The 25,075-nt window shown below is 40.6% G+C and overlaps 1 protein-coding gene and 1 long non-coding RNA gene across 3 annotated transcripts in view; one reads left to right on the forward strand and one right to left on the reverse strand.

Moving 5' to 3' along the window:
• Positions 1 to 24,668, forward strand: part of LOC114642347 (zinc finger protein OZF-like) — a 224,741-nt gene extending 200,073 nt beyond the window's left edge. The window contains exons 1-3 of one of the 2 annotated variants that reach the window (XM_051921634.1): positions 12,452 to 12,555; positions 14,559 to 14,885; positions 22,792 to 24,668. In XM_051921634.1, coding sequence (XP_051777594.1) covers positions 14,573 to 14,885; positions 22,792 to 24,134 — 1,656 coding nt within the window. In that variant the 5' untranslated portion in view covers positions 12,452 to 12,555; positions 14,559 to 14,572 and the 3' untranslated portion in view covers positions 24,135 to 24,668. Of the gene's footprint in view, positions 1 to 12,451; positions 12,556 to 14,558; positions 14,886 to 22,791 lie in introns of those variants that run through there. The other variant, XM_051921633.1, reaches the window with a different exon arrangement.
• On the reverse strand, positions 527 to 3,341 carry LOC127526338 (uncharacterized). Its single transcript, XR_007933945.1, has 3 exons — positions 3,183 to 3,341; positions 2,675 to 2,859; positions 527 to 694 (listed from the first exon to the last, which is right to left on the reverse strand). It is a non-coding gene; the product is annotated as an uncharacterized LOC127526338 (long non-coding RNA).
• Positions 24,669 to 25,075: the final 407 nt, after the last annotated feature.

Here is a 25,075-nt window from a genome sequence, read left to right on the forward strand (position 1 = left end):
TCTTATTTCTTCTTGCTTCCATTTGACCCTGCAAGAGGTTGACATTGTGTGTATATGTTGGCTCATGTACATTCATGATTATCAATATGTATGTATGGGTGTGGGTTTATCTTTTATGTAATGGTTGGTTATTCTTGCAGTTTTGTGCTGTGTACATACAGTATATTTGAACTGCTTCTTTTACCCTTCCTTGTACAGCACTTTGATTCAGTTCTGGCTGTTATTGTAAATGTGCTTTAAAAATAAAAATTGCCTTGCCCTGCTTTATAAAACATTATTTAATACATAACACTAAGAAGTGCAGATCTGAGACAATGGACTGTAAAGATGAAGTTGGTTTGCAACGTTTATTACAAAAAAGTTAAAGAATATATAAAATAGAGAACAAGAATTGTAGGTTGTAACTGAACAATGAGGGCCATGTATGTTTGATACGTTTTCTCACAAAACACAGTCATTTATCTAAAACAGATGCATGTCTTCCATATCTGAAAGAAAAGGATGATGAAGGTTCTAAAGACCTCTAGTCTTCTTCTGGAAACTCAGATAGCAACTCATATTTCTGAAGGGCCTCCTCAATGTCGTCTTTGTCCATTGACAGTAATGCAGGGAGTGAGATGTGCCCCCTGAACACAGAAATGTTCTCAGCGCACCACTTCTCTGCCTCGGTAAGATGCTGAAGGATTCTGTGTTGCTGTAATATGTTTTATTAAAAATAATAATAATAATAAAAGGTCATTATAAAGCTTATAGCCTTTTCCTCCATATTTACAAGGAATGTAAGAAAAGGAAAGTAAAAAAAATAATGTACAGTATATTCTGAATTCTGCGGTGGGCTGGCACCCTGCCTGGGTTTGTTTCTTGCCTTGCACCCTGTGTTGGGTGGGATTGGCTCCAGCAGACCCCCATGACCTTGTAGTTAGGATATAGCAGGTAGGATAATGGATGGGATGGATATTCTGAATTTGTTATACATTATTAACATTACTGCTTTCGATCGCAGATTCTACAAGTCTTCAATGTTTCTTACCACACACAATTATTAACACAGCACACAATGCATTTCAAATGTTTTAAGGCCTTTAAGAGTTGTACTGGTACTCCAGGTTGTCAGAAGATGTAAAACAGGCTTTTAGTCTTTTGGGCTTTGACTCCTACTGGTTAGCGATTAACGGTCGGAATCTGAGACGAGCATTAAGTCTTTTTATACATTTTATTCACTATACCATAGGCATTGTAAGCCAGCATCATCCATCCATCCATCCATTTTCTTCCGCTTATCCGAGGTCGGGTCGCGGGGGCAGCAGCTTGAGCAGAGATGCCCAGACTTCCCTCTCCCCGGCCACTTCTTCTAGCTCTTCCGTGGGAATCCCGAGGCGTTCCCAGGCCAGCAGGGAGACATAGTCCCTCCAGCGTGTCCTGGGTCTTCCCCGGGGCCTCCTCCCAGATTGGACGTGCCCGGAACACCTCACCAGGGAGGCGTCCAGGAGGCATCCTGATCAGATGCCCAAGCCACCTCATCTGACTCCTCTCGATGCGGAGGAGCAGCGGCTCTACTCTGAGCCCCTCCCAGATGACTGAGCTTCTCACCCTATCTTTAAGGGAAAGCCCAGACACCCTGCGGAGGAAACTCATTTCAGCCGCTTGTATTCGCGATCTCGTTCTTTCAGTCACTACCCATAGCTCATGACCATAGGTGAGGGTAGGAACATAGATCAACTGGTAAATTGAGAGCTTTGCCTTACAGCTCAGCTACTTTTCCACCACGACAGACCGATGCAGAGCCTGCATCACTGCGGACGCTGCACCGATCTGCCTGTTGATCTCACGCTCCATTCTTCCCTCACTCGTGAACAAGACCAAAAGATACTTGAACTCCTCCACTTGAGGCAGGATCTCGCTCCCAACCCTGAGAGGGCACTCCAGCCTTTTCCGGCTGAGGACCATGGTCTCGGATTTGGAGGTGCTGATTCCCATCCCAGCCACTTCACACTCAGCTGCAAACTGATCCAGAGAGAGCTGAAGATCACAGCCTAATGAAGCAAACAGGATAACATCATCTGCAAAAAGCAGTGACACAATCCTGAGTCCGCCAAACTGGACCCCCTCAACACCCTGGCTGTGTCTAGAAATTCTGTCCATAAAAGTTATGAACAGAATCGGTGACAAAGGGCAGCCCTGGCGGAGTCCAACTCTCACTGGAAACGGGTTCGACTTACTGCCGGTAATGCGGACCAAGCTCTGACACCAGTTGTACCGGGACCGAACAGCTCTTATCAGGGGATCTGGTACCCCATACTCCCAGAGCACCCCCCACAGGATTCCCTGAGGGACACAGTCAAATGCCTTTTCCAACTCCACAAAACAAATGTAGACTGGTTGGGCGAACTCCCATGCACCCTCCAGGACCCTGCTAAGGGTATAGAGCTGGTTCACTGTTCCGCGACCAGGACGAAAACCACACTGTTCCTCCTGAATCCGAGGTTTGACTTTGCGACGGATCCTCCTCTCCAGGACCCCCGAATAGACTTTTCCAGGGAGGCTGAGGAGTGTGATCCCTCTGTAGTTGGAATACACCCTCCGATCCCCCTTCTTAAAGAGCATCATCAAAGCCAGCATTAACAAAATGGAATTCATCTTTCTTATGGAAGTTTATAAAATGAGGTGTCTGTACCTGCTCATCAGTGCCCTGTGCTGGATGTTGGAGAAGGAAGGCTGACGTTTCTTCTAAAAGTAAAGATCTGAAATCTGCAGAATGCAGTGCTATGGAACAGAATAGCAAGACATTTTTTTTTCCATTTCAGATGTAGTGCAAGTCTTTACTCTGTCTTCTCATTAATGGCTCAATAAAGCCTAAACCTGAAAACAGAGAAAATAATATTTACCTACAGAAATGTTAAAAAAGAACCAAAAGAATAAGCACAATAAATGAGCCTGTCCTGGCTGTCCATTATTTCTGTACCTTCTAATTTTTTGTTTGGTTCTTGGCCTTCATTTAGAAAGGCGTTTGCTCGCTCAGTCCGATGTGAGCAGTTACTTCAGTGATTTCAAAAAGAAGCACTAAGTTTATAATGGTAAGCATTGTGACTATTTGTCTTTGATTTACAATATGGCTAAGTATATTTGCCACATTACCACAGAACTGAATGAAAGTTATTAAAGGAAATTTAAATGTCATTTACCCCTTGGGGTTGGAGTTCTCAAGTAACATTCTACACCAGCACTTCCTCAAAGCCAGCATGTCATTCTAAAGAGGACTGAGCAGAGTCACATTGTTAAAAGGAGTTTAATGTTATAAAATATTTATGCAAACCATTATAAACATACATTTAAAATATCTGGATTTTGAAAGGTACAGTAGGTGTTTTTGGAACATCAAAACCACTATGGGACAGTATGCTAAAATTAAAAAAAATACAAATATAATAAAATAAAATAAACATAACACAAATATCCAACACAAATTGTAGAAGGTGACAAAAATGGGAACCAACAACCAGATATAATCCTCCCTCTACATTGTAATAAATAAATAAATCTGGCTGACCGATAGTTTGGGATATTGCCATTGCATTATGATACAACTGTTGCAGTGCTCTTGGACTACCTTGATATGATGATGGTAATATTACTGCTTTACCTACTTTGAATAGTCTGAATTATTGATACTGCGGTGGGCTAGCACCCTGCCCGGGGTTTGTTTCCTGCCTTGTGCCCTGTGTTGACTGGGATTGGCTCCAGCAGACCCCCGTGACCCTGTAGTTAGGATATAGCGGGTTGGATAATGGATGGATGGATGGATGAATTATTGATATTTGAATTTTGAACGTGATCAATGAGACCTTCCATATGTTCCGTTCTACGTTTTGCTTGATTCGATTTAATAAAGAGACTTTTTGCTTCAACATTTAGATACGCATTAATGATGTAATGTTGCTGTAGACGTTGAGATGACAGAAGTGGGCTAAATACATGGGAATGTATAGCTAATTTTGACCTGAAATTCTGTGTGGGTGTTATTCATTTATCAGAATTCGTGTGTGTCATATTGTACGACCATCAGGTTGCGGAGGTGGTGACCGGTTTATTAACATAAAGGTGGCAGTATGCATACATTGCTTTCCGATCAAGTCTGAAGGACTGTGAAGGTACACAGAGGCCGTGAGTCACAGCGCTACATGTTTTGTTTATTTGGTGAAAACACATAACATTTTAAAATTTGAAACTGACAAATTGTCAAGTATAGTTAAAATAATAATTCTTTACATTTACATAGTGCTTTACTTACAACTCAAACTGCTTTACAAACTCTACACCAGGAGATCCCAGGACACGAACCCATGACCTCCTTAATGGCGGCGGAGGAGCTAACATTGTGCCACTTAAACTGGTGAACTGTACTACAAAATATTGTGCTTGATAGTTTAAAATTACAAATACAGAATTCCCAAAATCAAAGAATATCAGCTTTAAGTTGGACAGGTGGTCACAGTATCATAGACTACTAATCCCACCTTGAGACACAAAAATGCACTGCATTGTGGGCTGAATGTTGCTGGGCTACACAGACTGTTGCATTCATGTTCTGTACTATTGTAGGAATTTATATAGGAATTACTGAATACTTACAAAATGTGTTTTTCTGAGTTTTTGTCAGCGTTTCTGGTTGGTCCACTGGCTGGGCCAATCAGAGGTTGCTTCTGAACTGCAAGTGGTCAGCAGACCGCCATCTTAATAGGCCGGGTGTGCAGTTTTGTTCTCCAGGCTTCTAAAAGGACATAGCAGCTCTAAAAAAGGTCCAGAGAAGAGCAACTCGGCTGATTCCAGGGCTACATGGGATGAGTTATGAGGAAAGATGAAAAGTTACAGATTAAACAAAAGAAGATTAAGAGGAGACCTGACTGAAGTGTTTAAAATGATGAAGGGAATTAGTCCAGTGGATCGAGACGGTGACTTTAAAATGAGTTTATCGAGAACATAGGGACACAGTTGGAAACTTTTTAAGGGTCAATGTCACACAAACATTAGGAAGTTGTTCTTCACACAGAGAACCACAGAGACATGGAATAATTGACCAAGTAGTGTGGTGGACAGGAGGACCTTAGGAACCTTCAGAACTTGACTTGATGTTATTTTAGAAGAATTCAGCAGATGGGACTGAAAGCTTTGTTATGCTGAATGGCCTGTTCTCGTCTGGATTGTTCTGATGTTCCTGTGCTATGTGATGTCCTCCCAAAGCTGCAGCAGGTTGTCTGTATGGAATCTTTAACTGTATGGAGTTGCATAAATGTTTGAGTAGCAGGTTGTTGATATTCACATTCCCTCATTTCATTTTCTTTTCCATTAGTGCTCAACATAAGTGCTTCATCATTACTATGAAGTTCTCATGAGCAGGACGTGGACAAAGAATCTGTTTATAGCAAGACATGTGTTCACAACGTTCATGGCACATATTCATCTTTTCAGATCTTCTTCTGTAGCTATTCTCATTTTTATATGGGGTCACTATTTCTGACTAGACTTCTCCAATGGAGGTTTTGCTGTGATTTTTTTATGACCAGTGCTTTATTGTAACATGCTATCTGTTGAGCCGTGCTGTTTAGGATTACTGCACATGCTCACAACACAGTTACTCCACGTTTGATAATGTGTCAATAGAATCATGCTGCCTGATTTTATAACTGTGATGTGCGACATTTGTCTGGAGTTTTTGTTCATTTTTTGAAGTGCTTGATGGAGTCTTTGAACCATTTGCCTGGTGTTTGTGACCTGACATCCAGATATTCAGTGGTTTCCCAATTCGCAACATGTTTTTAAATCTGTAATTACTTGCTGTTATTCATATGATTCTTCAAATAACTGATTTACTACATGTATACACCTTTATGCTTTCTAGTTGTGTTTTGTTAGGGGTTTTTCAGAATTGTTACAAATACAGCTACGAGGCATGTACAAAAAATAAATTAATATATCATAATACAAGTCTCTTCCTTATTTTGTGGGGGATTTCTTTCAGCTGTTAAAGTTGCTGACTCTGTGTGTGGTAGGAGACCACAGATCTGTCAGTTTGTGTTACAGTAGTACAGTTTCATAAAGCAGGATGAATCGATAAAACACAGAATGCATTTCTTGTTGTCAGAACTTCTTATCCTAATCTTACATTTAACTTTTTCAACAGAGTCTTAGTGCAGACCTCCAGAGCTCCACTCCATTGAGGAGGGTGTTGCTTTATATTATACATCAGTGATGACACCCGGTTACATTATGGTGAAGGTCAGGATTGAGGGAGGATTTATCTGACTCAAGTCCAGTAAACCAGGTGACAAAACACTGCAATCCATTTGGCTGTCCAGTGAACTACTCAATCACAGACCCCTTCAGCTGGACCCATTGTCACTACCCGATCTGCACACATGTGTATTGAAAGTCTACTTCATTACACAGTTTATGTTGCTGACCAATCTGTTTTACACAAGTGTTAATATTTTATGGAGTGTGTGATATCATATTTGAGCTGAAGTGACACACTGCACATGTACTTAATGAAGAAAATAAAATAAACTCCACTTTACAGCACAGCCCGATCTGAACCGCTCACAGGGCTGTATTGTCGGTTCAGTTCCACTTTAGTTGACCATAATGAAAATATTATGGAAATACTTTGTTGTTCTGCTGAGATTCATCGTAGGCTTTTTCTTCAGGGCTTTATTAAGCAGGTTACTTTCCTAATTTTTATTACACAACAAAGAAAATTTACACATAAAAAGGATTAAAAAATAATACAGGGATGTTGCTGGATTCAAGCCCTTAATAGATTTCTGTGGCCCATGCATATCTAATTCAAAATATAAACAATAATAAACTGTAAAATATAATGTTATTTTTCAAAATGAAAGACAATTTACAGTCAGATGAAAATAATGTTTTTTGATTGCTTCCACTTTATTTACAGTATATTTGAAAAGTGTTCTCTTACTTTTTTCTGATTACAAAGTCTTTGATCAGATCCTCACTTTAAGGTGCTGATCATTCATTCAGATTGAGATGGCAGGGAGGCAACTGAAGATCTTGGCTGAAAGCAGTGGACTGTAAGAGAAAAATCAGAGGAGATCAGTGAGTTGCCACCATTGAGGTGATAGGAGAAGCTGTGAGATGAAGTAACATTGACAAAGGAACAAATGTACAGGGCAAAGAAAAGTGAACCCAACACCAGTCCTTGAAGCACATCTGTAGAAATGTTCTGTCAAGAGGACAAGGAGTTAGACCAGGAGACACAAAAGGATCGAACTGACAAGGAGGACTTGAACCTGTTTAAAGCAGAGCCGCTTATTCCAATTTATTTAGGAGAAGAGATAAGCAGGGGGTCAAGGAGGATGAGGACAGAGGAGGGAGAAGCAGCTCGAGTAGATCTAAGAGCGTTTGTGACAGAAGTCAGTAGAGTCTCAGTAGAGGGACCCTTGGAGAATCCACACTGAAGTAGATCTAGTTGATTATAGTCAGATAGAAATGAAGACAGGTGTTTATGAACTATGAGTTCTAGGGTTTTGGACAGAAATGGCAGAATGGACACAGGATGGTAATTCTCAAGGGCAGATGGGATGAGAGAGGGTTTTTGAGCATAAGGATGAAATCAGTGGAGAAGTTACTGGGGGTCAGTAAGGCATTGAAAAGAGAAAAGATGTAGGGGATCAAGGAAGGAGAAAAGGACTGTAGAAAGGTGTGAAGGAATGGGGTCTAGAGCACAGGGGTCTAAAATGTCAGAGTCATTTACAGTAATGAAGGATGAAAGAGGAGAATGACACAGAGGAGACTCAGAAGATGTCTTTGGGGTCTTTTGAAAGAGAAGAAAGAAGCAAAATCATCAGGAGAGAATGACAAAGGTCTTGGAGCAGCAGGAGGACTTAAGAGAGACTTAAAGGTAGAGAAGAGGTGGTGAGCATTTCTTTCAGAGTATGCAATTAATAAGAATGTCTTTGCAGATAGGATGGACCTACACTTATCCCTGATGGTAAGGAAGTTTCTTATTAGATAGATAGATAGATAGATAGATAGATAGATAGATAGATAGATAGATAGATAGATAGATAGATAGATAGATAGATAGATAGATAGATAGATAGATAGATAGATAGATAGATAGATAGATAGATAGATAGATAGATAGATAGATAGATAGATAGATAGATAGATAGATATTAATCCCAAGGGGAAATTCACATACTCCAGCAGCAGCATACTGATACAAAAAAAAACAATATTAAATTAAAAAGAGTAATAAAAATGCAGGTAAAAACAGACAATAACTTTGTATAATGTTAATGTTTACTACCCCACCCCCACCCCCCAGTGGAATTGAAGAGTCGCATAGTGTGAAGGAGGAACGATCTCCTCAGTCTGTCATTGGAGCAGGATGGTGACAGCAGTCGGTCACTGAAGCTGCTCTTCTGTCTGGAGATGACACTGTTTAGTGGATGCAGTGGATTCTCCATAATTGATAGGAGTCAGCTCAGCGCCCGTCGCTCCGCCACAGATATCAAACTGTCCAGCTCCATGCCTACAATAGAGCCTGCGTTCCTCACCAATTTGTCCAGGCATGAGGCGTCCTTCTTCTTAATGCTGCCTCCCCAGCACACAACTGCATAGAAGAGGGCGCTCGCCACAACCATCTGATAGAATATCTGCAGCATCTTATTGCAGATGTTGAAGGACGCCAGTCTTCTAAGGAAGTATAGCCGGCTCTGTCCTCTCTTGCACAGAGAATCAGTATTGGCAGTCCTGTCCAATTTATCATCCAGCTGTACTCCCAGGTATTTATAGGTCTGCACCCTCTGCACACAGTCACCTCTGATGATCACGGGGTCCATGAGGGGTCTGGGCCTCCTAAAATCCACCACCAGCTCCTTGGTTTTGCTGGTGTTCAGGTGTAGGTGGTTTGAGTCGCACCATTCAACAAAGTCCTTGATTAGGTTCCTATACTCCTCCTCCTGCCCACTCCTGATGCAGCCCACGATAGCAGTGTCGTCAGCGAACTTTTGCACGTGGCAGGACTCCAACTTATACAGTTTATAGCATAATGTACTTTCAATATATATATATATATATATATATATATATATATATATATATATATATATATATATATATATATATATATAATGATTGGTTCCTGCCTTGTGCCCTGTGTTGGCTGGGATTGGCTCCAGCAGACTCCCGTAACCCTGTGTTCGGATTCAGCGGGTTGGATGGATGGATAGATGGATGGATATATATATATATATATATATATATATATATATATATATATATATATATCCACAATCTGTCGCAATATATATATATATATATATATATATATATTGTGACAGATTGTGGGTCTCCGTGACCCCTTGAACCCTCAGACTAGACATCAGACACCAGATTAAATTCCAATATGAGTTTATTTGGACAAATTAGTGCACAAAGCACTCTCCACTCCACAATACTCAATAATAATCAATAATTAAACAACAATTAACACAATCCTCCACTCCCAGACGGGTTGCCACCCTTCCACCCAGCTTAGCTCGACGTCTGGGATTTCCCACAGTCCTTTTATATCCCCTGACCCGGAAGTGGTTCTTGGCCGAACCCACAAGTCCTTATTCCCTCCGGGTCAGGGTAAACAGTCCTTTCTTCAGCCCGGGAGCACGTCGTTCCTTCCTGTCACGTGATGATGACACACTCCCGGGTTATAGGGCACATAAGAGCCCACTAGCCCCCTTACAGTGACTCCCGGCGGCCCCCAAGGTATCCAGTAGGGCTGTGTATACAAACTACAAAGTCCATGAGGCCCAGCTGGAACTCGGGGCACCATCATGCTGTCCAGAGGGCTCCTCCTAGCGGCCTGGGGGTGGCGACCGGAGTCTGTAGCCGGTCATCCATCACAATATATATATATATATATATATATATATATATTTGCAGTTGGAGATCCACGAAGAGAGAAAAAACGAATCACGTATCATAAAATAGTTTTTATTCCTGAGCTTTCAACCCCTATCAGGGGTCTTCATCAGAGGATAATGCTTAGACTTACAAGAATCAAAGGCAATATATAGCAACACATTCAGTGGATGGCGGTGACTAAGTCAGTATGATCAAGGGGGGGGGGGGGGGTTTGTCTAGTTTAATTATTGTGTACATGTCCTTCTTAAGTTGGCATATGCTGGGTTTATGTCCAAGTGTCTGTTGATGGCGTTTTCATCTGATAGCCGAGACTCGGCCAACTCTCTGGCACTTTTTGTACTGGCCTTAAATTTTACTTTTACGTTGTCCTAGTTGAATGTGTGTCCTGTCAATTTAGTATGTGCATATATCAACGATAGTGCGTCCTTTCTTCTGACGGCATTGCGATGTTCCTGTACACATGTTGAGATTCTTTTTGACGTTTGTCCTATGTATACAGCTGAGCAAGAATTGCATGGAATACTATAAACTGCGTTTCATGTTTCGGCTGTCGATTTCTTGTTTTTAGCATTAAACAGGACCATGCGCAGATTGTTCGTGGGTTTATGTGCTATTCTGATGACCCACTTGGTCAGGGTGCATGCCGTGCCTTCTGACACATTATGGTGATACGGGAGTGAATGCCAGGTGGGGTGGGGGTTCTGATTTACGTCGATTGTATGCTGATTCCTTTGGCGCCTGCTGTGCAGACTCCGATTAATGAATGTTTTTGAGTATCCGTTCGAGGTGAAAAGTTGGAACAGATAGCGTCTCTCATTAATTTTTGTTTCCTTGGTATTACAATGCGTGTGGACTCGTTTAAATAGGGTTTTCACGCAGCTCCGTTTATGAGATACCGGGTGGTTGCTGGCGAAGTGTAGAATCTTGTCTGCGTAGCATTGTTTGCGGTAAACACTTGTGGTCAGGGTGGCGTCACTATTTCTTTTGATGTAAATGTCCAGGAAGTTGATGTGTCGATTGATTTCTTTTTCCATTGTGAACTGGATTGCAGGGAATATTGTGTTAATATGATTGTAGAACTCATTCAGCTGGTTCTTTCTTAATATGATAAATGTGTCGTCTACATAGCGTATCCAAATTTTGGGTGTAATCTGGGATAAAGCTATGTTTTCAAATCGTTGCATTACCAGTTCAGCTAGGAGTCCAGATAACGGTGAAAGCTCAGGAATAAAACTATTTTATGATATGTGATTAGTTTTTTCTCCCTTCGTGGATCTCCAACTGCAAATATGCAAATCGTATCACAGACCTTCTCTTCCATTCATATATATATATATATGTATATATAAAAACATAGGAACTGGGGTGCAGAAAAATGGCAGCAGGTGCTCTGGACTGATGAGTCAAAATTTGAAATATTTGGCTGTAGCAGAAGGCAGTTTGTTCCTCGAAGGGCTGAAGAGCGGTACAATAGTGAGTGTCTGCAGGCAACAGTGTAGTATGGTGGAGGTTCCTTGAACGTTTGGGACTGCATTTCTGCAAATGGAGTTGGAGATTTGGTCAGGATTAATGGTGTTCTCAAGGCTGAGAAATACAGGCAGATACTTATCCATCATGCATTACCATCAGGGAGGCGTATGATTGGCCCAAAATTTATTCTGCAGAAGGACAACGACCCCAAAGTCATTAAGAACTATCTTCAGCATAAAGAAGAAGAACAAGAAGTCCTGGAAGTGATGGTATGGCCCTCACAGAGCCCTGATCTCAACATCATTGAGTGTGTCTGGGATTACATGAAGAGACAGAAGGATGTGAGGAAGCCTACATCCACAGAAGATTTGGGGTTAGTTCTCCAAGATGTTTGGACCAACCTACCAGCCGAGTTCCTTCAAAAACTGTGTGCAAGTGTACCAAGAAGAATTGATGCTGTTGTGAAGGCAAAGGGTGGTCACACCAAATATTGATTTGATTTCGATTTCTCTTTTGTTCATTCCCTACATTTTGTTGATTGATGAAAATAAATGATTAATACTTCCATTTTTGAAAGCATTCTTTGTTTACAGCATTTTTTCACACCTGCCTAAAACTTTTGCACAGTACTGTGTATGTATGTATGTAATATATATTGTGTATGTATGTATGTGATATATATATTCGTGTCTTTTTTGTTTTTCAATGCAGTAATATATATTATAATAATATAAGATATAATATATATTATTACTGCATTGAAAAACAAAAAAGACACGAAGAACGTCACTAAATTTTACAAGAACTATTTACAGGAAATCTTACTGTAATTAAAAAAAAAAAAACTCAGTTCATGATCAGAAAAACAGACGGCCCAGTGGCAGCCCCAGACGAAAGCAGCTTCTCCGATGACATTTTTGGTTTAATAGGCTCCTATAAGGCAGCAGGACACTGAGCCACCCAGCCTCTCTCCTGCTACAGCGTATTCTCGCTCAACTGGCACGTGACTCGAAATTGGATACTGGCTGACGTCATCCAATGCGACGGCTCCTGAAGCCACACTGCCACCGTCTCGCTTTGTGAAACACTGTCAGAAGTGTGATCGAGTTCAGAAAAAATCTTATCGGCAACAGGCATACAGTAAGTACTTTGGAGATGCGCTTCATGGACGTGTGAGTTTTCATTCGCTCCGTTAGAATCACCGCGCGCGGCGAGTTCGTGTTCGTTTGCCCTCCGCTGAACTTTGCTCGAGTGAATCCTCCTGTGGTCACCCGCGTACCATTGCAGTCATTCGTATCAGCGGTTCACTTCACTTAGCTGAATCTCAAATTTTAATTCGTAGCACCCAGTCACACCGCTGGCGCCTGTTCATTCCCCTCTGAATGTCCTTTTGTCGTTTCCTTCGCGAATCGCCGCCATCGAGCAGACTGCCATTCCACACGTAAGACGCTTTGATTTCTACCTTTGTTTCTCTTGTCACTCCGCGGCGCTCAGTTCTGACAGTTGTGGGGTTGGTGACCGGCCGGACATTGAAAGAGCGGTGAGGAGTCCCTCGGGCAACTTTGTGTTACTGCCTTACAGTTCTGTCAGAAAGAATTTGAATCTCAGCCTGTTTTTTAAGTCTCTATGCAGTTTCCATGTCTGCTCTTTTATTCTTATTTTCTTCACTTCACTAAAGATGCTCAGGTTTAGTGGCCTGGCAAATCTAACTTGTCTTGGTGTGGTTATGGACTTGAATGTGAGTGTACCCTATGATGGTCTATAGCTGGCTCCTGCCCTGTACAGGTACTCTGGTTTTCTTCCTATACCCCAATAACTTTTTGTTTTGCACTGGACCACGGTGGTGAGGTGGGCTGTGGGGGTCACCTCTTTGTGCCACTCTTAGGTGAACTGTCAGGACTGGCATCCTTCTTCTGCACAAGACCCACTTTCATTTAATTTGAATATTCATGAAGGTCAATAATAAGCCGCTTTTACTCTGGTCCCCCCACTTTTAGGGTTACCAATAGCACACTGGTCCTGAACAAATCTCTGCAGGTGATCCCTAGTCACACATGTGATGACAGGTCATTTTCTAATCCTGGATTTATACACAAGCACAAACAATAACAAGGTGTCATTACTTTTGTAAGAAACATCTAAAGCAGTTAAATAAATGCTGCTTAACAGGAGTTCTGAAATAAAGGATAAATGTTGAACTGACAAGTTTGATTTCACACTGGAATCTTCAAAGCTGGTAAAAGGAAGAGACAGATTTAGAAAATTAAAGCAAGACAAACTTGTGACATTTGACTTTTTGATTTAATTTGACTATTCTGTTAAATATTGCTATTTAGTAATATTTTTTAAGCAGCTAATGATGCAAATTTAAATCTTGCAATAGCAAGTGTTGCAATTCAAACAGAATGGGTCTGTGCTTAACTAGACTTTAAAATCATGTTGTTAGAAAAACATCTTAAAGAGTTTTATTTAAATGAAAGTATCCTGAATAATCTTGGAATTCAGTAATTCAACAGTATAATGTTTTGAATTTTAATTTTTAGTTCGGATTTTAAGCAGTGTTTTTCAACTACTCACCAAGAATGATTAGAAATGTGCACATGCTAAGATAAATCAGACAGTTCATGACATATCATTCTTTATAAACTCTGTGCTGAAACTCCCACCAAGATTGTAAACCCTACCTTGTGCTATTGCACTGGGGGTCTCCATCTCTGCCCCACATTACCTTTCAAGACTTGCATTATATTTTCAGATTTATGAATACCAGTACTTCTTTAATTGGTGGGTGGGGGGGGGTAGATAGGATTTCTGTGTTTGCTGTGGTATCAAAGGGTATCCAGCATTGTAAAATTGTGTTGTATTAGTATATCACATACTAAAGTTCTAATATCATAACATCCCTAATATCAACAGATGGTGCCGACTCATAATGGTGTGTCGTAAAGGCATGACACACTCCCTGAGACTGTTTCATATCTGGTCACCTCGTATGAAGATTGATTACTTACTCTGCCCATGTGGTCTCGGTGAATAACTTGACTTAGCTTCTGTCTTAACTGATGAGGACATAGAAAATGGGACTTAAATGTGTTACATTTGTATTGCACTTCTGAATTAATTAAACCCTGTGTTCTATACAGAGAAAAAGAAGAAGATGCCAAAAATGTATCCAGCTGGCCAGAAGAGTTTACAGAAAGAACATCAATGTGAAGATGATGTCTCTGAAAAGAGGAACAAAAGAAAGGGCAGGACTAACATTCAGAGACCCCGCAAAATTATAAACCGTATCAAGGTGAGAGACTGTAATCCTCAATATATGGGCCCAGATGAAGACTTAAACAGATTGGGCTCCAGTTTGGGCAGACGCGGCTACTTGAAGGACAGTAAAGCCCACAAGCCGTCAGAATCCTCAAAGACTAACACAGTGAGGCCCGAGAAGAAATTGTGTCCAAATCAAACTGGAGAAGGTATGTGCTAAAATAAAATAAGGCAGTTATGATTTACCTGAAGGGTGCTTTCTTACATTTTCACTCTGCTTAGAAACAAAGGCTTTTTAAAAATGCGGGTTTCATTTTTAAAGTATAAGGAACAGAAACAATTAATCGTTTGGACTGGAATGAGGAGGCCTGGCTGAGTTGTTCTTGCAGTTGTTTCAGTTAACAATTTCCTTGGTTTGGGTTGTATCTCTTTTTAATAATAATCATTAGCTTAATGTCTTTATTATGAAGAAAACCTTTTAATAGATTTTAGACAAATTAAAGAGAAGTCAAAGAAAAGTCAAATCTGTTTGTTTCTAGATTTCTTTAAAGAAACCATTTCAAACTATAATGTATTGCCTTTTTACTTTCTCCACATGTAGTATTGTGGAGTAGACATGTCACCCATTTGACTGTTCAATAAATTTGCACAATTTAGACCCCTCTGAATGAAAGTGTTTCACGTCTGCCTGTGTGTAAGAATCTCTGTGCATCAGTGGAGTGCAAACCTGTGAATGGATAAACCAGTCCTGTTCACATTTATCATTATATATTCTGAAATTGCAAAGACTTTGTGAATGTGAAGAAAACTGGTCCACTGAACTTTACTGAGTTAAAGAAACAAAATTGTTAATTAATGCAGGATTTCATCTAAAACGTGTGAAACATTCTATGAAATTAGTTTTAAAGGATTTTGATGTTTTTAGCCATTTCATGTTTACTGTCAATTCAGTTGCCCCGTATGAACAGGGGCTGATCTTTGTGATGTGGTGACTTTTTTATTTTTGAAGTTTTTGAAAATACAAGTTGGTACAGTACTTGAAATCTTTTTGAAATTCTCATCCATTTTAGAGCAATAGAAAAATGTTGATTCAGTTCTGGTAATTGTATTTTGTAGCACTGTTCACTGAGTGGTGGCTCTAATAAATTCACAGGTATGATCTAATGAAACATTTTACAAATGATTAATCACATCATGAGTTAAAACGGACAGGAAAACAAAGCCGTTTCAAACTGATTAACATAAATTGAACAGAACAGTATCTGTCAATGAAAATGAAATATGAAGAACACGGCCAATTATGACAAAGCTAGAAAAGTGAGGACACCATGCCACCATCTTAAATAAGGAGGCAAGATGACATCACATGATGGAGCTAAGTCATGTCAGCAGCCACAAAATGTCCACAAATTATGTGATTGACGGAAGGGTAAAACGACTTATAAAAATAACAAAAATACAGTGATTGGGGGGTGGGTGTTATAGTACAAAACATGGCCTAAACTCAGAATAGGGTGTAGGAGATATCAGAACTCGACAAATAATGCAAAAACAAACTTTAACTATAGGAAGACAGTTCAGTTAGTACAGCCTACGTGACTTTATGCCACCCAGTAAAGGCGTTTAGTGTTAAGAATTATTACTTTAAAAAAAAGTAATAATAAATAAGGCAAACTGCGAAAATTCAAAACAATTGATTTAGACAAACAGTCCATCCACCAAAAAACTATGGATGAGTTCATCAGAAAACTACATGGAGTGAAGGAAAACGTCAGAATTAAAAGCATAAGCTTCTCAAAATAAATACTATTCTGGTGCTGTATCAGTTTAAAAAGGGTCACTATGTAGACTGATGTCTTGGGTCTCTAGCCGTACCTTTTGCCCAACTTTAACGATAGGAGTAGCCTTACATTTGTAATCAGAAAATCATTTGGCCAAGAGCTTTTCAAAAAGTTTTTGAGCCAAATTCAACTTTTCACAAAACTGTTAAATATGTAATTATTTGAAAACAGATGGAAAAGTGGAGAGGATGGTGACTCAATGAATCTAGAATGACAACCATACAGGCACTCAAATGGTGACATTGTAGGAGCAGAGTGAACTGGTACATTCCTATCAGAGTCAGCAATGGGTAGAAAATCAACGCAGTCATCTTGATTAGGACCAATCAAACAGCACAAGTGTTTCTGTAGGCCTCTGTTAATTCTTTACATTTGACCATTAGCTTCTGGCTGATAACCAAACATTTTAAGTTTTATAGAACAACCAAATCTCTGACAGAATAGTTTCTAGAAGCAAGAAATAAATGGAAGACCACGGTTTGATACATCTTGATACAGAAAACCATAGATACTATCAGTCTTTTCTACAGGGTGGTCCAGATCTAATTATGCAGATCCGGATCATCTGGATGACTTTGATTTATGCAGAGACGATTCCAGTTCAGCGCAAAGACAATTCTTCATGTCGTCAGTTTGCATACTTCTTGATGGTCTGGGATTTTTCGGTGTGTTTTTTATGTAATAAACTGAATAAGTTATAGCGTAATGAAAATTGTATAATTAGATCTGGACCACCCTATAGAAAGACACCTGCCAGGTGTTTAGTAGAAGGGAATAAGATGCACACATTTCAAAACTCAATCTGCCTCCACAAAAATTGTATTAAAACCGTTGGAGGAAGGCATATCAGTAATAAAGTCCATGGTTTACTGCTCCCATGAACGTAATGGTACCGGAGCAGTCCAACATGTAGCTTGTATAATCCCAAACATCTTCATGCAAACTTTTCCAACAAACATTTGGCTGACGTATCTTTAAACTCTGTGGTCAGATGACACAGTTCTAATTTTTGCTTTTAAATGCTAGGAGGAACACACACACACACACACACACACACACACACACAGCCTGAAAGACCTGAAAGAAGGTATTTTTGGCAGACTCAACCTCTGTCATTATATTATCAATTAATGGTAAGAATACACAGGTAAAATTCCGTTACAAGGAACTCCTAGGGACCTAAAAATTATTTCATCGTTATGAGATTCTGTATTTGTTACTGTAGTGCTTTCTTTAACTTGCGTCCAGGCATTTGCAATCATCTCCATAGCTTCTTTTGCATTAATTTTAATCACCTCTTGCCTACAAGTTATGCTGATGCTAATTTTTCTCAGCATTTCCTTGCGATAAAACACTTTCAGAGTGCAAATGATGCCCAAATCCAATGGCTGAAGCACTGCTGTGTAGTTGGGTGGGAGGAATTCAACACGACCATTATCTAAATTTGGAAGCATGTTGTGGGCAACACAGTTACCAAGCAGGAGCCGAATCATCCTTTTCTTCATATTGTGAGGTTTCTGAACTCTTGAGACCCTCCCCACCCAACGGGAACAACACACCGAGGTGCGTCCTGAAGCACAATAGCAGCGTCTGCAGCCAGGGCAAAAACGGGCTCCTAGCGCTGCAGTGAAGCAACACAGAAGCAAATTCTAAAAGATCGGGGTCACACTATAAGTCCCTGTCTTGCACTCCAAAACACAAGGCTGAGTTTCAGTACTTTATCAAAACCAGCTTTATTCAGCTTGAAACAGGAACGGCACACTTATTTATTGTAGCATGATCAGCCACTCTGCTATACTCAGACACAGCAGTCAGGCAGGGTCGTGGCCAGATCAGTGATCAAGTAATCCTGTTACCTGCATTTACAATGTTCCTTGCATATCACCCATTGATATTTTTTCTGTTTGCTTTGGTGGAGAGACGCAGCAAAGCTTTGAGCCGACTGTTGCCCCGGCAACAGATAAACAGTCTTCCATAGACACGGAGTTTGGACTTCGGGACGCTCTTCAGCGTGCTGTCTAGTTGAGGGATGGCCCAAGAGAGTTTACAAACCTCACATTTTCTTGAATGAGTGCCGCATTAATAGGAATGTTTCTTAAACAAGCATCACTGAACCAAATAAAAACGGCTTTTTCGACGTCTTCAAATGCAGCAGTTCACATACATTGGCAACCCAAGATTTTTCTTTTTTTGCTCCGTCTTTCAAGAAAGTTGACAGTGTTGATGGCGAAATTTCAAATTCACTGGCAACGTTGTTCACTGGCCTAATCTGTAAAAGCCAATAATGAAGTTAGCAAATGTCGACATACTGGAGAAACAGAGATACAGTGAAATCTCCTTCTTCACAGTGTAAAACTGCACCCAGTTGGCTGTGTCTTGTTCTGAAGACCTCCAACCTTTCTTGAGCTCATAAAATTGCACTGTATATGCCTGCCTCCGATCAGCAATCAGTACAAATGATTCCTTAAATGTCAGAAGACTTCCAATATCGTAATGCATAAGGAAATATTCTGAATAGTTTTTCAAATGCTTCTTTTTTGCTAAACATCAAAGGGACAACCCTACCTCGTTTTTGTTATAGGAAAGGGGCAAGTATATAGCGTCCTAAACAAGTAAACATACCCCACTTCAAACTCTGTTCTATTGATAACCTGCAGCAAAATGGCCATTTTTGTGTTTAGCAAGATGAAATACCAAATTTATGACAAAGGAATGTGTTAAGATAGCAGAAAAGGTTAAGTTATGGATGATAAACAAGAAGGCAGAAATGTAGCATCAATAATTTTAAGTTAGAGAGGCTTGAATCTCTGACATTAACTGGGGAACCTGTCTGGTTTGTATAGCAACATAAAGAACAACTTGTTGACTCTTGAATTTAAATGTGCAAGAGGTGCCATCCTTCTTTGTAATAATAAGAGGATGGGATAGTTGATTTCAAATGGAAGAAATTCTCTGTCTTCCTACAACTACATACTCCATAGCTTGGTGTGTCTGTGACGTGAGAAATTATTTAGTGTAGCAGAGTTAAAATACGGAACAATTAATAACTGTGCTAGATTGTGGTATTCAGAGTAGGACTGAACATGAAGCAAATATTTTGAAGTCCTAATATTTGATGTCTGATATAAAATGACAGGTCCTTCTGCAATAAATCTGAAAATCAATCTTGTATTAGCAGTGCTCATTACATGAGGCTTAATTAGTCTCTCTTTTCCAGAAAAACTCTAGAATTTTGACTGGGCAAAGTAAAAGGAGTAAAGGGTACTTTAATATTTCTGGCCTCCCAGTGTGTGTATAAATCTATTTCTACTTCTTGTTCCTGACCTCGAACTGGATAAATATCAGACTTATTTCTATGTGATTTATAGAAAAGAAAAATACATGCCTGAGCCTTTCTTTATTAATCAAATAACTGTAAAACTCATAGTTATAACTTCACTAAAGATCGAATGTCTCTGATGAATCATGGGATTTTGTGCACCACTTCTTCTTCTTTCAGCTGCTCCCGTTAGGGGTCGCCACAGCGGATCATCTTCTTCCATATCTTTCTGTCCTCTCCATCTTGTTCTGTTACACCCATCACCTGCATGTCCTCTCTCACCACATCTATAAACCTTCTCTTGGGCCTTCCTCTTTTTCTCTTGCCTGGCAGCTCTATCCTTAGCATCCTTCTCCCAATATACCCAGCATCTCTCCTCTTCACATGTCCAAACCAGCGCAATCTCGCCTGTCTGACTTTGTCTCTCAACCCGTCCAACTTGAGCTGACCTTCTAATGTACTCATTTCTAATCCTGTCCATCCTCGTCACCCCCAATGCAAATCTTAGCATCTTTAACTCTTCTACATCCAGCTCTGTCTCCTACTTTCTGAGGTCTGCGGTAGGAGTGATGGATGCATTCAACATAGAGGTGGGATTACATCAGGGATCAGTTCTGAGCCCTTTCTTATTTGCAATGGTGATGGACAGGTTGACAGATGAGATTAGACAGGAGTCCCTGTGGACTATGATGTTTGCTGATGACATTGTGATCTGTAACGATAGTAGGGAGCAGGTTGAGGAGACCCTGGAGAGGTGGAGATATGCTCTAGAGAGGAGAGGAATGAAAGTCAGTAGGAACAAGACAGAATACATGCGTGTAAATGAGAGGGTGGTCAGTGGAATGGTGCAGATGAAGGGAGTAGAGCTGGAGAAGGTGGATGAGTTTAAATACTTTGGATCAACACTTCAGAGTAATGGGGATTGTGGATGAGAAGTGGAGAGTGCTGGCAGGGTGGAATAGGTGGAGAAGAGTGTCAGGAGTAATTTGTGACAGATGGGTATCAGCAAGAGTGAAAGGGAAGGTCTACAGGATGGTAGTGAGACCAGCTATGTTATAAGGGTTGGAGATGGTGGCACTGACCAGAAAGCAGGAGACAGAGCTGGATGTGGCAGAGTTAAAGATGTTAAGATTTTCACTGAGTGTGATGAGGATGGACAGGATTAGAAACAAGTACATTAGAGGGTCAGATCAAGTTGGACAGTTGGGAGACATAGTCAGAGAGTTGAGATTGTGTTGGTTTGGACATGTGCAGAGGAGAGATGCTGAGTATATGGGGAGAAGGATGCTAAGGATAGAGCTGCCAGGGAAGAGGAAAAGAGGAAGGCCTAAGAGAAGGTTTATGAATGTGGTGAGAGAGGACATGCAGGCGATGGGGGTAACAGAACAAGATGCAGAGGACAGAAAGATATGGAAGAAGATGATCCGCTATGGCAACTCCTAATGGGAGCAGCCCAAAGAAGTATGTAAATATACAATGTGGCTTACTGTCTAATTTTGATTTCCCAGGGTGGGAGTTCACACTTATTCCAATAAATTAGCTCGTCAATTAGCACAGTTATACAAACAAGGTGGAGTGGTCATAGGGACCATAACTGATGTAATGAGTCCTTGGCAATTTCAATGTCACTGTGCATGTAGATGTACTGGCTTTATCATCCTTGACATTTCTATCTGGGGTCTTCCCTAAAAGGTCTGCAGGTCATGTTGGCCACCCTTGCTGCTCCAGTTGCTCCATATTTTTCAAGCCATCACCAAGCCATTAATGGTAGTTGCTCATGGCTTGTTCCTGGTCCATGGTAACTGCATCCTAATATGGCTTCATGTGTTTGGTAATTCAGTCTGCAAATGTTGGGATTGTTGAAGTGTTAACTCCATTAGCATGCTTTTGTAAAGTGGGTTGCAAAAGGCATATACAGTGGAACCTCGAGATACGATCACCTCTGTATACGAGAAAATCAAGATACGAGGAAAGTATGAGCAAAAAATTCTGATCTAAATACGAGCATTGGCTCGCGTAACGAGCCACGAGCCAGGCTGTGGGTATAGCTCGCGGCTTAGCGAGGGGGCGTGGTAGCTGTAGCGAGCCGCAGGGTGATCTGCAGTATGGGCGTTTCTCACCTAAGTGCACAGGTGGGAAACTGCCCACATCCATGATTGTTCCTGTGGCTGATGGGCTGCTGCAGCTGCCATGTCCTCCCCGCATATATAGAGAAGTGCGAGCCGGTTAAGGGGGAGAAGAAGTAAAAGAAAAGAGAGAACGGAGGTTGCAGGAAGCAGCAGGAAGTCGGTGCAGGAGAGCGATCGAGTGCAGGCTCGCGTGTAGCTGAACAGGCGAGCCAAACAGCTGAAGCAGGACGGTGTAGAGAAGGTCAGCTGCATTAAGAGTGTCTCGCTTGTTGCAGAGCCCGCATGGGAGAAGCAGGTGAGACACTGACGCTAACAGAGAAGAAGCACCAGGGATTGTCATCTGTTTTTTAAAGACTGCTTCCTGTTGATGTTTTAACCTCGTGTTAAAGGATTGTTATTCTTGTGTATTTTAAACCTCCACTTCACAACTGTTTTAAGGATTATTTATTTAAAGATTTATTGAATGCTCTACTGCACTTTGGACACCTGTTTTGATTCTTTTAATAATCAGTTATATTATTTACCAGTGTTATTTATTAAAGGTAGACTACAGTATATATTATTTATCAGTGTTATTTGTTAGGAAAATTGATTTTTATGTTAATATTTTTGGGGTGCGGAACGGATTAACTGGATTTCCATTATTTTCAATGGGGAAGTTTGTTCTAGATACGAGAAATTCGCTATACAAGCGCAGTGCTGGAATGAATTAAACTCATATCTAGAGGTTCCACTGTACTGTTAAACACTGAATATTCTCTTGTAGTGCTATTTTATTTTAAATTTTGGTCATTTAAAACTTTAACTCTTATTTTTATTTCTGTAGATGTTCAAGAAAATGACAACTTGTCCTCTCTTCAGGGTCGTCCACAAATTAAACAACCTGATAAGAACAGGAAGAAACTGGCATCTGCAACAAAGACCTTGGTAACTGCATCTCAGCACCCTAGATTGCAGCCTATTGTGAAGCTAACAAGGATCGATGCCATCAAATCTCAAAGAGTGTACAATATAAATCCAATCCGCCACAAGTGTGTGGAAACATTTAAATACAAATTGAATTCTAAAGATAATGGAGGGATTCATGGGAGTAAGAAACCGTATCACTGTCCTGAAGGTGGGAAACAATTCTCAGATAGTCACATGCCTAAGAAACACAGAGAAGATAATACAGGGAAGGAGTCATACCACCGTTCTAAATGTGTTAAGAACTTTTCAAAACACAGCCATACCACAACTCCCATTGTAGAGAAACCATATTTGTCTAAACATGGCAAACGATTCTCACAAGTGAGCCACCTTCAGACAGACATGATTGGTCACGGACAACAGGGTTTATGTTGTTGTCCAGTATGTGGTAAACATTTCTTTGACAAGAGCCGTCTTCGCAGGCACAAAAGAATTCACACTGGAGAGAAACCATATTGTTGTTCTGAATGTGGCAAACGGTTCTCACAATCAAGCCATCTTCAGACACACATGAGAGTGCACAAAGGAGAACAGCCATTTTCCTGTTCTGAATGTGGCAAACGGTTCTCACAAGCAGGCCATCTTCAGACACACATGAGAGTGCACAAAGGAGAACAGCCATTTTCCTGTTCTGAATGTGGCAAACGTTTCTCACAAGCAGGCCATCTTCGGACACACATGAGAGTGCACACAGGAGAACAGCCATTTTCCTGTTCTGAATGTGGCAAACGGTTCTCACAAACAAGCCATCTTCAGAAACACATGAGAGTGCACACAGGAGAACAGCCATTTTCCTGTTCTGAATGTGGCAAACGGTTCTCACAAACAAGCCATCTTCAGAGACACATGAGAGTGCACACAGGAGAACAGCCATTTTCCTGTTCTGAATGTGGCAAACGGTTCCCACAAACAAGCAATCTTCGGACACACATGAGAATACACACAGGAGAACGGCCATTTTCCTGTTCTAAATGTGGCAAACGGTTCTCACAAACAGGCCATCTTCAGACACACATGAGATTGCACACAGGAGAACAGCCATTTTCCTGTTCTAAATGTGGTAAACGATTTGCAAGTAGCAGTAATCATCTGAAACATTTAAGAGTTCACACTGGTGAGAAGCCCTATTGCTGTCCTGAATGTGGCAAAAGATTTTCCAACACAAGCAATCTTCTGCGTCATGCAGAAGTCCACAATTAAGACCATCTTTAGGCCTGTTCTGAATGTGGCAAGAAATTCTCACAAAGAGGCAGTCTTCGTAGACATATAAGAACACACATTTGATAGAGGCCATACTCGTTTCCTGATTATGACAAGCTATTCACCGATAACAGCAGCCTTCATAGACACAAAAGAAGTCATTCTGGATTACGGCCATATTGTTGCTCTGAATGTGGCAAGCGATTCATACAACCCTGCAGTCTTCAGCGACACGTAAGAACTCACAGAGGAGAAAAGCCATACCGTTGCTCTAAGTGTGAAAAAACATTCATACAGAAAACTCCTTTTCAGGGACACATGAAAATTCATGCTAAAAAGGCAAAGTCCAAAGAGACTGTAAATAACAAAAAGAAAAATCAGAAATAATTCATTCAGGTGTGGAAAGAAAATTGGAATTGCTCTGCTAGTTGGTTACACAGAATGAATTTGACAAAAATTGGCAGACTCATTTAGGCAACCCTGCTTATTAATTTACTGTAAGTGGCTTTTGCACTAAGGACTATTGCACATTGTACACAGGTCTACTTTACAAGTTCTAATGTTATTTATCTTATGTTGTACTTCTATGCTTTTTTTATATTTTATTGTACTACGAAGTTGAGAGAGAAACAGTATTTTGATTCTCCTGTATGTTCTGCACATATAGTGAATTGACAGTAAATGGCTATTTGATTTGATTTCAGTATTTCTATTATCTTTTCTCCAGAGTCCGTATTGGTGTTCACACTACTCTCTGGTGTGGCTGCTGCTCTTTCTATCTGAAGAGTTAGTCCAGCTGGGGTTCGATCAGCCCAGTAACGTCTAGCGGTCCGTCACAACGGGAGTGTATGAATATACCGAGGCATGTTTAGCATACAGCTGATGACGTGTTCATCTAATATAAATAAGGCCATATATGGACATCCTGTATTACGTTACAC

Source organism: Erpetoichthys calabaricus (genome assembly GCF_900747795.2).
Source record: "Erpetoichthys calabaricus chromosome 1 unlocalized genomic scaffold, fErpCal1.3 SUPER_1_unloc_13, whole genome shotgun sequence".
Classification (NCBI taxonomy): domain Eukaryota; kingdom Metazoa; phylum Chordata; class Cladistia; order Polypteriformes; family Polypteridae; genus Erpetoichthys; species Erpetoichthys calabaricus.